Below are 18,028 nucleotides of genomic sequence, written 5' to 3' on the forward strand. Positions count from 1 at the left end.
ATACACCGAGGATGCTGGACAGCAGCAGCATGGCGCACACCTTCACCGAGCTCTTCGCAATGAACGGTGCGTAGTGTTTGTGGGCAAACTTCGAGATGGAAAAGCTGAAACAGGACTTGGATGGACAATCGATCAGGGAGTCCTCTTCCGGACGCTGCGCTTCAACATTCGGCATTTGTTGCTGTTGCTGTGGCTGGATTTGTTGTGGTTGCTGATGATAGTGGTACCGTTGCCTGCTACTAGCATCACTCGTCAGTCCCGGTAGGGCTGGCAGACAGCAGCACAGTACATCCGATCGACCCGACCTTCGGCGTCTTAGATCCAGCGAGATCATCGCAGGAAAGACCAGCATTACGGAGGCCAAATTGAAGACGATCAGAATCGCACCCTGAAGGCAGAAGACGCGCAGAGCCGGTACGGGAATGAGCGTGGCCGCGAAAAAGGCTGCAGCCGTCGTTGCACCCGCGAATAGCACACCCATTCCTGCCTTCTTCAGCACATGGCCCGTATGTTCACTTGGATCTCGTGCGGCGTATGCGTGCGTTAGGACAAAGATATGGTCGACTCCAAGCCCGAGTGCTAGGAACGGGATCACCTGCGTCGTAGCGGCGTTGAAAGCGATCCCCAACAATGCACAGAAACCCAAACCTGCAGCCGTAGTAACCGCGATCACTAGCACACCGGCCGCACCGACACCACTCTGCCCATTGACTGGATCTTTCCAGCGGAGTAGGGCCAGTGCGGTGTAGCAGACGATGATTGCGATGCCAATTCCGAGGCTAATCGGATCAGGACTCGAAAATTTGCCCAGTATGTCATCCAGGGTGGCCGACGAGAAGGCGTACACACCGTAGTGTGACAGTGGCTTCACGTCCGTCTGCATGATCTTGTTCACCTCGGCTGAGAATTTTTTCTGCCAGGCGTTGAGCACTTCGGCCGCCTTCTCCGGATCCCAACCGATGTGGTGCACCTTGTAGTGATTGTTCCAGTAATCGTACAGCTCTCGTTCACCCATCAGCTGAATGACCGTTTGGAGTGCCTTGGCCGATTTCAGATGGTGCGTACGGTTACGGACCGCACCTCCCACCACCAGCTCCTCCGGCCAATGCATATACTTGGCCGCAAACCCGTAGCAACCACCCGTCAGGATAGCGCCCACATCTGGAACCTGGCCCGTCAGCTTGTTTGGTGCCGTGTCCGGGCACTGTTTGTCCTTCGGATTCAGGCACGGTTTCTCGGTGTAGCCCGTGCTAATGCCTGCTCGCTTCATGTACTGCTCGAGCGTATCGAACGGAAACTGGTAGTTCTGTGCCTTGATGTCCTTTAGTAACGTCAGTGGATTCAGCGACGTCCACTGCACTCTGTTCGCTAGACCCCTGGAAGAAGATCGCGGAAGAGCAGTCAAATAAAATTAATTCAATCGCACCACGGAAGTAATAGCGGATGTGTGTGCGTGTGTTTCAGCAGATACTTACGGTATGACCACGGGATACTTCGGACCGAGTAGCTTGCTACCCTCCCAAAAGCAATCCAGCGGCGTAATGACGGCACACGGGATGATGCTCTCGAAGATTTGCTCGATGTAGTGCGTATCGAATCGGGGAATGTTGGGCGAGTAGCACATATCCTTCAGACTCCACGTCGTATCGTACATGTGTACCGTGACCGCGATCGCTTTCCTCACCACGTCCAGGTGCGTCAGCAGGGCAGTCGGATGTAGTATCGACGCTTCCATGTCCTTTGGCGTTTGTATCAGCAGCTGATGCGTGGACGAGTCCGTCTCGCCGAGCGCTCTCCTCGTGTACGCCAGCTCCTTCTCCAGATACCCACCCTCCTCTATCCAGAGCTGATGAATCGCGGTGTGGTTGGTGGCCGATTTGAGACCCACGCAGAACGTACTCAGCACCAGTATCGCCACGAATAACACCTTGCCGGCGTGCTTCTGTATCCAGCAGCCGAGATTGTAGAGATAAGACTGGAACACTGATCGCATGTAAACCGCGGACCGTCTCCCCCGTGCCTTGCCCTGCAAAAAGAAGAGGAAAAAGGGAGAATATGTTAGTTGTGGACGCCACCTGACACAGTTTCGCAAGATCAAGAAGGTCAATCGCTGGCCCTTCCTCGCCAGCAAACACCACACCACCACGGTGTAATTGAGCGTGAAAACTGAACTACCGCACATAACCATTTGGGGGGCTTCTTCTTCCCGATTACCATGGGATTACCTATCTTGAGAGGGGTGCCCAGATAGAATTCCGCTTCCAGTCCAGGGGAGGGAGACCTTCAGCATTATTTTTTGTTTTTTTTTTCTTCCAACTGAATCCAGCAAAAAAAAAGGATGACACATCACAACACGGAACCGGGGGCGCGGTGGTCTCAGGTTGCATTATGGTGTACCGTGATTTTGGTTACTCAACTGGAAAATCGTGCCCTCCCCCCCCCCCCCCCCCCCCCCACAACTGACCAGAAGCGCACCGTCTCCCCCATCCTGTCCCCGTTTCACGCCCTGTTTTGGGACCTCTGGGGACCTCAGGAGCAGGCGAAGCATATCGGGTTTCCGATGCCGTGCAGCGCCAGCGGTCATTTGCTAGGGTTGCTCCCGTCTTAAGGTCTTATGCTGCGATCGGTGGTGGGCCGATCCCGAAGCCGAGGCCAGCAGCAAGGTGTGGCATAGGGTTGATCAGATATTAGATTACGACGGAACGAACTTCATTTACGGCCCACCCAAGTCTCCAACCAAGACCTCCCTGAGCATCCTCAAGCTTCTTTAAATTCAGGTTTACGGGCTTACTGTGGCGTACACGTTTGTCCCGGGGACATCTGGTAAGCGGTTAGCGATCAGCCGCACATCAATCGAGTTGCGTTAGCATCAGCTTTCAGCAGGCTACATACATATACGACCGTTCTCTGGCAGCGTACACCACAGCTTCTGTTTGGAATTTCGCCGTGCGCAAAATCTGATGCCTTCGGTGCCGTTGCGCGTAATACGGATGTTGCAGGCTGTCACCTGCCATTCCACTTCGGTCACAAGCAAGCAAAACGCTTCTCACGGATCCTTTGTTAACGAGGTGTCCGTTTATGGAACCTTTTTTTATGGAGCCTAACTAAAACACAACTATGCCATCGGTAGACGTGTTGTTGTGTGTCGGTTACTGAAATAGTTCTCCCCCTTCTCAACCAGCCGTCGAAAAAGCGTTGAAGAGTAATTTGACTAGACCTTGTGTGTAGAGGTCAGGGCAGGGCCCCGTATAAAGCACACGCGTAAATCCCTCTCCGCTTTACAAGCTCCCCCCGGGGGACTTGTTGTGGCCACGCCATGCGCAACGGTCACCTGGGAACATCTTAATTAAAACAAATGTTTACGTCTTAATCTTCCTAGCGAGGCGCGCACGACGCGACGCTAACGGATCTGTGCCTTCGAGTCTTTATATGGCGTTGTCGGCGGCCTACGATCAATCACAATCTCTCTCTCTCTCTCTCTCTCTCTTTCTCTCCCGTTTGCGCTCTTCTTCTTGACGATTCCCCGATGCCGGCACTGTGAGACCATGTCGGCCGTAGAAAGGGCCGACACCAAAATCAGGACAAGTTGCTCGCTGCGTTGCGCAAGGCCTCCGCCGTCACGTCACGGTGGTGGAATCTGCGCACGCGAAGGGTGGTGGCTTCGGAACGACGAAAACGATCGCCCGGGAACGAGAGAGTGCTTGAAATGAATCACAGTGTGTCTCCCCTCGGGAGTCTGGAATTTCAGCGAGAATCGGAAAGATTAATCGAATTAAGTGGTCTTCGAAGCGGGATTCGTGGTGAAGGTGAGCGCTAGAAGCCAGGCGTGGACCACACGGCGGTTACCCCACGATAGGAGCGTGAGATTTCGGAGAAAGCAAGTGAATGGAGACCTCACAGATGCACACACACACGACAACGTTGGGAATCGCGGCGAAAGGTAACGGGGTAATTGGAGATCACTTTCAGGAATAGCACAAGAAACTGTTCGAGCTGCTGTTGTTTGAAGTATTTGGAGAGAACCTAGCAAAAGATCGGAGGAAACGAACTCAAGATGCCAGTACAGTATCCTGTGTATGATCGACATCGATACGGTACAGTATCCCCAACCGAGCACACTCTCCATTGTTTGTCGCCAGGTTACTGATTGTACGTGCGAGATACGTCGAGAGCTCACTTATCGTAGCAAAGACGTAGCGTGTCTACGGGGATCAGGTTTCTAATACGCAACGGATCAACGGACGGCAGGATGTGCCCGATGGATCTAGTGACTGCAACCGCTACTTTCATTCATTCATTCATTCCATTTCCGTTCCCACCGACACCGTGACTGACCGTGCCGTGGATATCAAACGATCCTCGATCCCAGCAGCTCGCTTGGAACGCACAGCACGCACCGCAGCAACAGCCCTCCCCCCGGGGTGTATGATGGATGTGGCCCACTGGTGCAACTCCCTGGGTACGACCGACTGGCCACAGCATAATTGCTTTTGAGGTCCCCTCTCCGAGAGTTCAGTTCCCGACAGCAATCCGGTTTTTGGAGCAAACTCCGCTGCAGTGACGTGCATGGCAAATGTCAAAACAGTCGACTTGCCCCCGCTCCTGGGGTGTGGGGGGTGGTGCGTCCGTAGGTAATGGACATTAATTACGAACAATGTAGAAATGGGGCGCCCCCCCCATCTCCGAGGCTCATTATCGTCGTGTCTACCGACCATACTCTCTGCCATGAGGACATGGGACGCTGCCAGTGGCTGGCGTCTACTATCTGGAACTGGTCCTTCAGTTCTTGGACTTTCGGACGCGAAAAGTCCTGTTTTCTCGGCGAACGCTACACGCTTCTAATGGATCCTCCTTCACGCGTTCTCGTCCGTTAGAAGGTGTCCAGTGTCTGTGAGGATACTACAGAGCGGTTCCAGAAATTCAACAACATCTTCCACACTACACGGCGACGATGATGCTGCAGATCGTAAAAATGAATAGCCCTCGTTTCGCTCATTACCCGTGTGGACATTTAGGAAGCAGGAAGCGTCGTCGTCCCTTCTGGACTCCTTTAGCCCTAGCATTTAACTCGCAATTAACTGGACACTGGAAGATGGGCAGCGGTGCGCCAGTACTGCCGGAGCAGCTACTGGGCGGCGCGCGCAGCTCGTCGGTTCGGGAGAAGAAGAATTTGTTACATATCCATCGACAGGCATTCAGGCCGGCGGCACCGCTACCTTCGGGGGTTCCAATTTCCCGGTTCTCCCGGTCGTCCCGTCATCGCGCCATAAATCGTAAAATCTTTACAGCATGTTTTACGCTTTTAACGGCGATCCGGATGATTGGATGTCGTTCCAGCTCGGTTCGTTCGCCATCCCATGGTAGCCCCTGAGGCGAACGTTTGGCGATGACTGCACGCTGCGGCTACTTCAGACGACGACGACGGACACGACGGTAACGACGGAATACAGACATTAAAATGCACACTCTCCGGCGGTCGCCATCGTCCACGCTGCGCGCTGTCCATTCCGAAGCTGATGCCCGAGAAAATGACATTCATCTTTTTACGCGCGCATCTATCCATCTCCTCTGGTCTCATGGTCTTTGAAGTGTCCACACACCACCATTCAAAAGCGCACAACACATGCCTAGGAGCAGCCTTTGAAGCCGCGCTCTTCGCTAGCTAACTTCCTCTGGCGGCAGCTGCGCCGAGAAGTTGAGAAAATTAAAAACATGCCAAGCGGCAAAACAGGGCTCACGGAGGCTGGCTTTGGCGCGCAATCTGAGAACATGACGACGCTGGTGTTGTGTGTGTGTGTGTGATGCTGACGACGGCTCAACGGTTGGGTAGGGCGTTAATGACTTCCTGCCTTCCTGGAAAGCCTTCGTCCGCATGTCCTTTTGCAGACTGTGCTGCTTACGTGATGGATTGTTTAAAGTAGAAACCAGATGCCGTCCGTCAGCGCGCAGTTGCATTCGGCCATAGGGATAGGGACCATCCAGGATTTCGAGGATATTGAAGACTCCTTCAAGGAAATATTCTGGTGTAGGATGACCCCGGGGGAGTTAGAGATACTCGGCGTCCCGCAATTCGCAATCCCGCTATCCTGCTGCGATAATAAATGATCCTGACCAAACTTCCCGAATTTTACACGTTGGAATGTTGCGTCTTTTGATGCGCTCTCGCCCAACTGGAGGTGGCATCGAGTCCAAAAAAAAAATCCCCACCCCAATATCCATTTGCTGATCCCGTGGGGAAACTAATGAAGACATTGAAACAGATATAGATAGCTAGAAGACTGACCACGCGCCTCTCCCCCTCCTCAACCTTAAAAGCTAACATCTTAATCTTCTTCTTAAGCTGCTCGCGCTTTAATCGGTTCTCTCGCTTCTATTGCCTGCCTTACCTGTCCAGATTTACCTCAACAAATCCAGCTCATAAGCCTGCGCCTTGTATGTGTGTGCGTGTGTGTGTGTCAGTGTGTGTATCGATCTCGATCATAAAACCACCCAAATGGTGAACGAATGTGTTCGCTGGGCTTGCATGTTTTAGGCGACCCAGCCCAACCCCCGCCCGCCCTTGAACAGTGCCGCGCGTCCAGGTCCTCGATCTCAACCGCCGTCGTTCCGTCGCCCTCTAAAAACAGTCTCCCCTACGGTGATCCGATTCCGAATCTTCTTACAAATGGCTTTTATGGTTTTGAATCGTGCCAGCGGGAGGTCCCCACGTACAACGGGGTAGGGTTTGTTGTTCCGGCAGCCAGAGAGATGCAGAGAGGAGAGAGCGAGAGAGAGAGAGAGAGAGAGAGAGAGAGAGAGAGAGAGAGAGAGAGAGAGAGAACCCCCCAGCAGGGCACGCGGTCCCACGACAGATAAGCGCACGAGCATAGCTCTCCTCGCTGGCGGCTGGCCACCCTGGCCTGGCCGTATCGTGGGCTTTCATTTCAAGAGAAACGACCTTCACCACCACGGCGACCACCTTGGTTGAGACGATGTTCGTCGAGGAGGAGAAGGGAGCAGCAGCAGAGGAAGAAGGTTGATTTCCATTTTTCCATCCGGTTAAAGTGTGTGTAACCTTTACGATCATTGAGCAATTCAAGATGGTTCGTCTACCCGCGTCTTAGGCCGGGCGCGGGATCATCCAGCATAAAGGCCCCGGCCCAAAGAACCGAGATAACTCGCTAGTGACCACCCTCGAAGTCGGTGCTGGTGGCCTTCAACAGTCCGGCCCGACCGGTCGGTTTTCGTTAAAAGGTAAAATCGTCTCTGGATGAGCAATAGAAGGGCTAGGGGAGGCGAAAATGACTTTTCTGTGAACGCCAGGAATACCTGGATAAGCCGGTATCAACAGCAACGGCAACAACAACAACAACAGTCACATGGATGATTAGGACATGGTGTTTCCTCTACCCCGAGAGCAATATCACCACGTTTCCGTTATTTCCGACCCGGTGTCCCGGACGGTTTATGGTTATTGCATTCCAAGCACCATTGCATTGACCTTCTCCGTTCACAAGGCCACAGACACGAGGGACTGTGACGGATCATTTATGGCATAAGGCTTACAACATACAGGGCTCTCTTTATGGCCAACAATCCGCTGTCCACAGCAAATGATTTTTATCCTATGTACAACAAGCTGCTGCCTCCCGGGGTAATCCGGTGACTCGCGCAAACTCTCGGTGTGTGTGTGTTTGTGTGTGTGCGTCCAGGATCATTTACTTTCGCCGCTCTCTCGCACTCCTCCGGACAACGAAGTTCAATATAGACTTTTTAATTGAGGTGTACATTCCCCGAATGCCTTAACTGGTCAACAACTTTATTGGCACACTTTCAGGTACTGGTGTCGACCGAGAAAGACCCAAGAGCCCGACCCCGACGTTTATTGCAGCGAACATACGCGCGGATATGCTTGTCCTTGACAGCCTAGAGCACTGGACTAGGAAGGTGGGCCTGTGTCCCGTTATTGCAACTATATAGTGATAAACATGCTGCCCTTTTGCCTTGATTCAAGTGTTTTATTGACGACCGATCCCTGTATCCTCCTCTCTCTGGATATCTCTCATTGACTTGTTCCAGAACCACCATTCTACGAAGTTCGATTCGAAAGAGAAAATCCATCATCTTCAGCCAATTTTGAGTGTAGTGTAACAGTGAAAAAGGAAATCAGCATGTTTTACCGCTCATTATTGTTGGTCTGAGATCCTGCAAACATAGGGAACCTCGGAACTTGGTCCACTTGTACTGCCGCAAATCATTCTTTGCCAGTCATTAAGAGTTGCGACCGGAGAACTCAAAAGTATGTATTCCCCGCAGCTGACATGTGTAATTTGTGGCCCAATCTTCCATTTTAACGTACCCGCGGGACACACACACAGCAGCAGCACCACAGGTCCACAGGACCACAGGTCGGAAAGCTTCTAAACGAAGACCTTGCGCCATCGTGTTGTTCCCGTTCTATTTCGTATTCCAAACCGACCGATTCGTTTCCACCACGCAACACGGACCCGGGGTCCGGCGGCAGCTGTGGGCTGAAGATGATTTATTGCTAAATTATTGGCATCCCGAACCAAAACCAATCTACCCGAATGTGTGCGGCCGCGTCAGGGGGGGAGATACATTTGGATTTTTTTTATTTTATTTTTTTTGAGAAGGAAACCAAACCGACACCGACGTAGAAACAGAACGAATCGAGAATCGAAATCCCCGGAAGGTGCAGATGTACCAGAACCAGAAGGGATGAAATGGAAAGACGACGAGTTTAGACGAGTGGCCCCGCTTAGAGTGGTCCGCCACCGACGTCCTATGTATTCCAGCCGTGTGTGTGTTAGTGTGTGTGTGCTGCCATCGATTTATGTCCATCGAGAGCTCTCAATTAACGGCAGATGTTTCGGCGGTACGATGCCCGCAAGCCCAAAACCCCGAACGGCATTCCACCGATTCCTCCTCCGAAGGCTCCGGTAGAAGTCGTCTTAGGATGGGGACCACACATTCCATTCCAAAGAGGCAAAAGGATGCCCGTAGAACCCTGAACTGAACATACAGAACACGCGGTCTAGTGACGAGATGAAACTCGAAGCCTCGAGAAAATCGAGGTTTTTGGGCGAAGATGTCAGGAATTTATTCAATGAAATACAAGGATCACCTGTGATTAGGATCAACTTCGTGACTTTCAGACACCCGCGGATAACAGTGGACCCAACTTTCGGGCCTTGCTTACTAATGAAGCTGACACACCATTTTGGCAGACTCCTCTATACCGGAGGAGGTTCTTCCAAGAACCGAGATGATGCCGATGATCCCACACGTCACCATATCGTATTCCCCGGTCTACACCATACACGGCTCATTAACATAAGGTCCCCCTGGAATGACCGGCTTAACGGTGGTTGGCAACATTTTTATGTTAATTGTTTAAGCATCTTAATAGTTAAGATCTCTTTTAGCTCTCGATTTCACTCAGTATCCCGGGAACCATATGGTCGAAGCCTTGTATTCCGTCGTCCAACAGTTCCTAGAGGATCGTCGTGCTACGAGTTAGTAGCTCGTGCAATCTCGATTACACTACGGTCCCTCTACTGGTGTGGTCTATGATGTAAAGATCGATTTTCCGAGATTCCACACCGAAAAAATTTAAAAATTCCCGGGCTAGAGACCTCCGCAAAACCACAACGAAGTAGCGCGCGTACAGACGACCACGACTAGTCGCGTCAATCAACACGAGTGGAACACGATCGTGTACGCGTGCACGTCGCCGGACCCCAGGGATGAGGGTCTCACCATTCCAGCTGTCTTCGCATTCGCCATTTGTTGGCCGCCGGACAACTTCATCAACAGCATCATCGTGGCGCGGCGGCGACGGCGGCGGCGGCATCAACATATCGTCGTGATCTTGCCCTTCCGTGGGTCCACCATGGGCTGGCTGAGGGCTGTTTCGAGTGCCAACCGACCAACCGGGCAACAACCACGCGCGACGTTCCCGACGTCGCCGCCGGCAATAGCGGAACAGACACAGATAGAGAGAGAGAGAGAGAGAGAGAGAAACAGAGAGACGCGAAGGAAGGAAAGTTGATTTGGTTTGGGAAAATTACACCGATGAACCGGTTGTAGCCAACGGACGTGGCCGGAGAGACGACCGCACCCCAAGTGCGGTGGTCAGTCATCATCCCAGGTGGTGGTTTCACTACTCCCGCCACATTCCGCCGCGATTCCCACCGAACCACTGGCCACAAGCACTGGCCGAGCACGCGTGTACGTGCGTGCGACTCTGCGGCCTCTAGAGCCTCTTCCCCCGGGAGGGGGGCTGCTGCTGCTACCTCTAGACGTGACGAGCTTGGGGACGAACGGCGTACGGCGTCGTCGTCGTCATCGTCGTCGTCTCCGGCGATTCCGGGAAATTGTGTCAAATTCTAGGAAATTAAGGAAATGTATGCCTCTTACCTAGCAATTAGCCGACCGCGGCCAGCCAGCCAGCTGCAGCAGCAGCAGCCCTTCTACAACCTTGCGACGCGAACCATGCCGTGTCTTTCGGGTTTTCTTCACTACACACACACACTCTCGGTGCTGCTGCTGCTGCCGCGGTCCAACACGAGGGCTGGCCGGCCCGGCATGGTGGGCTACAATAAATTGGAATTCCAGGTGAGCATATCATCCATTGAGATGGCTGACGGCTTCTGGAATGGTTCGACCATTCCTTCTCCCTCTTCGGAGCACGTAGCGGTGAAGTTGTTGTGCGACCGACCGATCGACCGCACACGTGATCTCAATTTACTCTCAATGCTCAAGACCCATAATTCATAAATGTGTTTTGCTAATGCAGTGCGAGTGCGTAGGATGTGTGTGTGTGTGCTTTAGATGTAGTCCTGGAACACGGATTTCCAGAGTGTTTCACACAATTCTACGAAGCAACCCCGGGATCGCACTGTACCTCGTTGTACCAACACTTCTCGCCTGCAGTTTCTTAAGAAACACTTCGCCAGCCCATTGTTAATACATTTTTCCCTTGTACCTCTCTGTAACGAGTGTGTGTAAGGATGCACTTGTTACGCTGCAAAGGATAACCCTCGGCCGTCGCTCGTTTTTCGTTTTTGCGACTTCTACGAAAGAAAAACAGACACAGACACAGCACCACCAATGCTTAGCCAGCCCCTAAAAGCTAACCAGCGTTGTCAACCCATCGTCCATGGACTTCCACCAGTCCATCCCTGCCAGGGCCACCGATCCTTTTATGCTCCTGCAGCAGCGAACGATGGAACGAGAAGGAGAGGTGGAACAGAAAGGGGAATCCCAAAAAAAAAAAAAAAGGACACACACAAACCTCGGGGTCGGGACCCCTGGGGGGTTTAAGAAAATAATGAAGAAATTCTAGTGAAGCGGCGAAGACCCCGGACCCCGCTATTTCCGACTACAATCTTGCAGAACTGCTGCTGTTGCTGCGGACAGGCCACAGTCGTCGTCGTAGTCGTCGTCGTTGGATTTGTAAAGGGACGTGGGACGCACACACGAGGTGGTGGGCCACTCCCATTCCGGACCCTGGGCGTAGCGTGTGGCGAAAAAGTCGAATCCCCAGAGAATGGAAGGGAGACACAAAAAAAACGAAATAGTCCAGCACCGCAATGACAGGGTGTACTTCGCCAAGGGTGTCTGCACTTGCTGGTCCCGGAGCCGGACCGGAGGGAAACAACACACATCCTCCTCCTCCTCACACATATTCCCGTAGATGATCTCGATACATTTCCTGGAGGTACCAACGCGACCAGGAAAAAGGAGAAGAGGACATAGGTCCGGAAGGCAGTTAGGAAAAGGCAGAGAAGGGAATCATCCGTCGCGGTCTTTATTGGACGAGGATCGAGCAGCCACTCCCTGTGTGTCCTCTGCTGATGGATGATGTCTACATTCGGACGTCCTAAGATGATCCCCGTGTTTCGTAGTAGAAATGGTGATGAAGATGAGAATGATGATGATGATGATGTAAGGCAGAACCCACCCAGATGAGACAGTGAGATAGACGGAGGTTAGGGCGACTCTGGACCCAGAGTGTGCCGCCCTGATGACGCCCTAATCGATTGTAGCATGCCGCTAGCTTCTCCCTCCTCCCACGGATCGCTCACAGTCTCTTCTTCTTTTGCTATCCCACAATACGCGGCTACTGCCGCCAATGGATGCCCATGATACCCATCCCATGTGGTCTGCCACAGCGGCGCCTCTCTCTGACCAACCGCCAGAGAAGCGCGGAGCGGAAGCCGGGGAGGGGGGGGAGGGGAGAACACACGTTGGCCGCCTTTAAATTATGTTTCGATAATTTCTTAATACAGCTCCGGCCCGGCCCGGCACGGCCCGGACTTTGCGGTTGGTGGTCTTTGGGCGCTTCGGGCAGGAGGTCCCGAACAAACTCTCCAGGGGCGGCGGCGGCCACCCGGCCTGTATCCGGGAGGACCATCATAATATGCTGGTATTTTTCGAAACGTGATGCGCACCCCTTGCGGTTGGCGTGCGTGCGTGCCTCGAAGGTTTTGTTTTTTATTTTTTTTGCTTTTCGGGCAACGAAAACGGCCAGAGATCGGCCGAAATGGTCATGGGCCCCGGCTCAATAATATGGCAAGAAGAAAGAGAACAAACAGAAGGAGAGGAAGGGAACCGGCGTCTTGACGTTTCATAATTCTGTGCTCCCCAGATCTGTAGTAATTATGTGGTCCATTTCTGATGTTTTTTTCGGGAAAATTGGACCGCCGTCGGTTGTTGTTGTGGTTGGCTCCGTTGACTCCCCGGGCTGGAAGTACACCAGAGCGAATCGGACGTAGCACGAATTGCTCAAACAGAGAAGCAACTGTCTTCACCGCCGGAGATAATGTCTCTATTAGGGGCCCCAAAAACAAAATATGCTATTTCGTTGCGTATTAGGACGTGCTCAGCAGGTACTGGGAGTCCGTAACATGTTGGAACGGGCGAGAAGACGAAGAACCTCAGCGCCATACTTTGTAGAAGTCTAGTAGAAGTTACTGCAATGTAATTCTTTCTGATTTCCCTGGATTGAGGTTCGTTGTAATCAAAATTTCAACAACTAGCTCAAGTCTTTACAGGTCTAGGTCACCGTTTCTTTGCCATTTCGACCACAAAAATCAACTTACAGCGTTACAGTTGGGGTTCGGTGCGTACGCGTGTCCATCAGTGTTGTCGAGCAATGTCAACAAACGATAATCCGGGATGATGCCACGCTTCATCCTCTTCAAACAGTAGCCAAACATAGCTGTCGGAAGTGTCCGGCAACACGCGACGCAGATATGCGTGACACACTCGAAACACCATTCCACAAGGAACCGGATGTTATTCAAAGTAACGCGTAACTACCTTCTTGTCTGCTCCAATTATCTGTTTTTTTGGCGATACATCGCGGGAGAAGAGAGAAAAGCAGTTCATCACCCCAACGAACCAATTTCTTGCGAGGCGCGACGGTAAAGACTCCGGTTTCCGGGTGTGAAAACAAAGCTCGGAAGGGTGGATGGATGAATCCAAAAAAAGAAACCAGCCCAGCCCTCCCCGCTGCTGAAGCACGTGGCGTATTAATAGAACACGAATGTTGTGCCAATCGCGGATGTCGTCGTCTCACCGCCGATCATCCGCCATCTTCAGGTCTCCTCCTCTCTTCCCCCCTGCTGTTCGTCGGCGATGAGCAGAAGACTAATTAATATGTCAGGGAGATTGATGAAGATTCTCACATTTCTCGTGGTTTTCCGCTTCGTGGATGAAAAGGTGGTGGTGTGTGTGGCTCGTGATGAAATCGATAGCACACTAGCAGAGGCGCGGGATGATGCCGGTGGGAGAACAGGAAACGATCACAACCGATCTTTGCAGCAACCAAATGCAAGGGGGAGAAAATAGAGTGTGGAGCGATGCAACTGCGGTGGTTCCTGCTTTCGGTACCGTTGTTTTGTTGTCGGTGTTTTGATGAAGAACAAGCTCTCCAAAAACCATTTCCGCCAAGGGAGGAGGTGTCCCATAAAAGAAGGATCCCACCCTCCGTCCCGCCCAGTAAGTAATATCACGACCACGGATCTTCCATCTCGAATTAGATGCGGGTCGTCGTCGTGTTCCACGCGGGAGTTATGTTTCGGTTTGGTACGCGCGTGTCCGTGTTTGCAACATTCGCTCTTCGCAAACGCACGAGCCTCGGAAAGGGATTCCAGCATACTTATGGCACGATCCAGAAGATCCCATTTTTGAAATTTTGAAGATGGATTCCCCTTCTCTCTCGCCTAAAGCGTGTGCGTGTGGGCTCCGCTGGCTGTGTTGTTGTTGCTGCTGTTGTAACCAATGAAAATGATCTCCAAACTGGTGCCTATGTTGTAGTACCCCCGGGACCAGTCGATCTTCTTATCGGCATATGCTTAAGACACTTCCTTTCTTTAAACGAAACGCCCAAGGCGCAGGCGTACAACGAAGCGTGGATGGATTAGTTTACGTTTCGGTTTCGATTGCCTTTTAAGCCCCCCTTTCCTGGCCTCGCCCCGCCGGTGGCTAGACATTGTGTGGGATTAGAAATTGGTTGGATATAAATTTTATTAGATTACCACCTACCTACCGAGCGGGCAGCGCAGCGCAGCGCAGGCGCAGACACAGTCACCAGTGTCGCGGTGGTATCGTCGTTACAATGTTTCAAATGTTCTCCCCCCTTCCCCAACCCTCCCCAAAAAAGGTAAACCCCAAGCAGCGGGCGAGTGGGAGAAGCGATCGATCTTCCTCGGTGATCGGATGACAAGAACAGAGGGTTAAGAGAGAACCTGGCGGTTACCGGGCATACCTTGTTGTGCTCGTTCCGTGGCGTGGTGTAGAGTTTCCTTCCCGTTTTCGAGCCGTTTTTCTACATCGAAGCTCAACGACAATTCATCCCACACACACACACGCCCCCAATCGGGCCCATTCTTATTCTCGTTTCCGGTCTCAGCGAGCGCGACGCAACCGTAAGTCACATATACACAGGCCGCAGCAGCGGCCACTGCATACTACGCTGTTGTGACCACACACACGCACGGAAAGGAAAGGCTTCACACGATTCTAGCCAGCCAGGTCGATGGATCCGACCATAAATTATGACACATTTAATCTGCTGCCCATCGCTGGGCAATAATTTATTTTCAGTCCAGCCAGATCCAGTCCAGCCCCGCCCCGGACACACACCATGGATCATGGGGTCACGAGCAACATATACATGCTCGGACTAGAGGACGAGTGGAAAGACCATCTTTCAAAATGGTCGATCGCGCGCGGTCGGTTGCCGTTGAACGGTTTCTAGGTTAGGTTTGGGGTTCGACTAACGACGATCCTCTGACATTACGTCGAAAAAGTGAAACAAACTCAAGAAGGATCCAAATCTCTCGAGTACCCGAAATGTGTATTTGTTCGTTTGTTTGAGGATCGTCTCTCGTTCGATGACATTTGTGACGGTTTTGATGAGCAATGGGAGCTCCACAGCAGCAGCAACAACATCATAAAAGCGGTCGAGTGCGTAAATAAACAACGATCGGCGATCGGCGATCCCGAGTGGGTCCAGAGCTGTCAATGAGAGTGAGTGAGTCGTCAGCCAACGAACGGTGCGGTCTACGGTCTAACCCCTGCCCGGCGCAATATACACCCCACCCCTCAACAAATTGGTATTCCATTTATGGCACGAAGAAGAAGAAGGGGACCTCTCCTTCTTAGACGTGTTTATGTTGCTTTTTTTAATATTATTTTTGCTTGCTGCTTGCATGGTGGCAAATGTATGCAAATCCCGTAGCGCCCATCTCTCGTCACCTCGTCGTCGTCGTCGAGAGCCACATTTCCCTTTCCCCTGCGTCCTGCCTGTCTGTCCACAAGTGACCGCGTCGCGCGCCGCCGCGCATCAATTTTGATAATTTATGAATCGCTAATGAGAGGGGAAGGAGGAGGAGGAGGCTGCTCGTGCGCGGGGGCTCGTGAGCGAGCGCCACCGCAGTCACACCACACATTGCACGGCATTAACATTTGATGGGGATGACATTTCGGGTGGCGAATGATTTGTGATGGACCACCACCACCAACAACAACAACAACAAAAGAGGAAAAAAAAGTGCGACGCTGCGATCGCTTTCGGCTTGATCTGCGGACTGCTGCTGGACTCGTGCTCGCCGCTCGCCGGCCATTATTGGAATGGCGGTTTGCGAGCCGGCCAGCCGGCCAGCCTAGCGGAAAGATCAAGGGTGAAACTCGGTTTCGAAAGGGATCGTCGTCGGTGGCCACACCACAAGGGGAGCAGCGGCGATCTCGGTGGCGACGACGACGGCGACGACGACGACGACGCCGACGACATCGTAAACAACCCTCACCCGCCGGTTGTCTCCGATCCTCCAAAACACCAACTCTCAACATGCGCCACACACACACACACACACACACAGCAGGGGAGCAGCAGCACAGCGAGCGCGTGGCGAAAGGCAAAGAAAACAGAACTCATTTAATTTTCCTCGCGTCAGCTCGCGTCGCTTTTCCACCCACCAACCTACCACCCACCTCAATGGGGGAAGGAGGTGGGAGGGAGGTGTGGCAATCATCTGGCGCAAGCAGGCGAGCAAGTTCCTGTTTTGGTTCCCGAGCGTTTGCCACAAACATGGGGGGGTTGGGGAGAACAGTGCCGCGACAGCTGACGCCACAGCATCCGGCCCAGGGGGGTTGGGGTTTGTTGGGGATTTTGTTTTTTTTTCCTTCTTTCCACCACCAAACACACACACAGTAGCACCACCCCAACGGCACATATAATGATTGTAGGGCGCGCGGTTCGCGCACGCTCCGTCCGTCCGTCGCCGGACGATGCAAAAGTCGTCCACGCGCGATCGCAACTGACGACGACGACGACGACGACGTGGCTTCCCCCGAGGGGGAAAAACAAGGGGGACAGGGGGAATAGCAAACAACTTCATCAGTGCCACCACCGGGGCAGCACCATTACCACCAGCAACAGCAGCAACAGCAACAGCAACAGTCAATCTCTTCACGGTGAGATTGAGACATTAAAATTGCCGGGCAAAAAAAAAACCGCGGGCCGCGCGATGCAGGAGCAGCAGCGGCAGCAGCAGCACTAGCAATCAGTACGATCAGTTGGTGGTCTGTGCCAACGCAGAGCACCCCAGAGACCGGAGCGCGCAGCTGCTCGCAGCGGTTAGCTGGAACGAATCGCCGGACGAACCTTCAGCAGAAGGATTCAGGGGAGAAGAGCGCTTCGTGGAGTGGAGGAGCCGCAAAGGAGGAAGCAAGCAAAGAGAAGCGAAAGAGAAACGAGGAAGGAACAACAACAACAATAAAAAAAAGGGCCGAGAACATTCGTTCTAACGATCGTCACGGACGGGACACGGACGCGCAAAAGGCAGGAAGCAATAGAAAGCGCAACGCTTTTCCCATCCGCTCCCAAGTCTGTCGGTCGATCGATCGATCGATCTCGTGAGCTCGCGGCATAAAAACCTTCTTCCTTGGTGGCTTGGTGGTGGTGGTGGACATACAAAACCTACAGGAAGCGCACCCAGTAGGAGGAGCAGGAGAATAAGGTAAAAAGGTGGGGAAGGGAGGCCGCCAAACGGGACTCACAAATGATTGGAGCTGCCAAGATGCAAATCCAGCATCCATCCACGGCTACGTGTGCAGTGGACTTGGCGGCCTCTGTCCCTGTTTTGAGGTCACAAACCCATTCCAGTATTCGCGTGATTGCGCCGAAGAATGCGAATGACAACTGGAGGAGTATTGCATGTTATGTATGTATCCAACGATTATCAAGTCTTTTACTTAATTGTTCGTGATTCTTGCATATAGAAACACTTCTTCTAATGCCTTAAAGAAGATAACCAAACGTAGAAATTCCATATTGTCCAACGGAATTTCCTGTTACGCTCTGTAGATCCATACTCTTCTCTGGAGTTGAAGAAGTATCAGCACATAAAACACCCCTAGGCCAACACCAACTAAAGAATCCCAAAAGAGAAACGTGAAGAGAAATAGAGATGCAAAACATCCCAACCCACGATGTGGCCACAACAACACGGAGAGG

General features: G+C 52.5%; 1 protein-coding gene across 1 annotated transcript in view; it reads right to left on the minus strand.

The window, feature by feature from the left end:
• Positions 1-18,028, minus strand: part of LOC125954015 (protein patched) — a 36,037-nt gene that overhangs the window by 4,058 nt on the left and 13,951 nt on the right. Inside the window, 2 exon segments of the mRNA XM_049683951.1 lie at positions 1-1,376; positions 1,476-2,026. The exon segment at positions 1-1,376 is cut by the window's left edge and continues 530 nt beyond it. Of these exon segments, the coding sequence (XP_049539908.1) occupies positions 1-1,376; positions 1,476-2,026 (1,927 nt within the window).

This window comes from Anopheles darlingi, chromosome 3 (assembly GCF_943734745.1).
Source record: "Anopheles darlingi chromosome 3, idAnoDarlMG_H_01, whole genome shotgun sequence".
In the NCBI taxonomy this organism is placed as follows: Eukaryota; Metazoa; Arthropoda; class Insecta; order Diptera; family Culicidae; genus Anopheles; species Anopheles darlingi.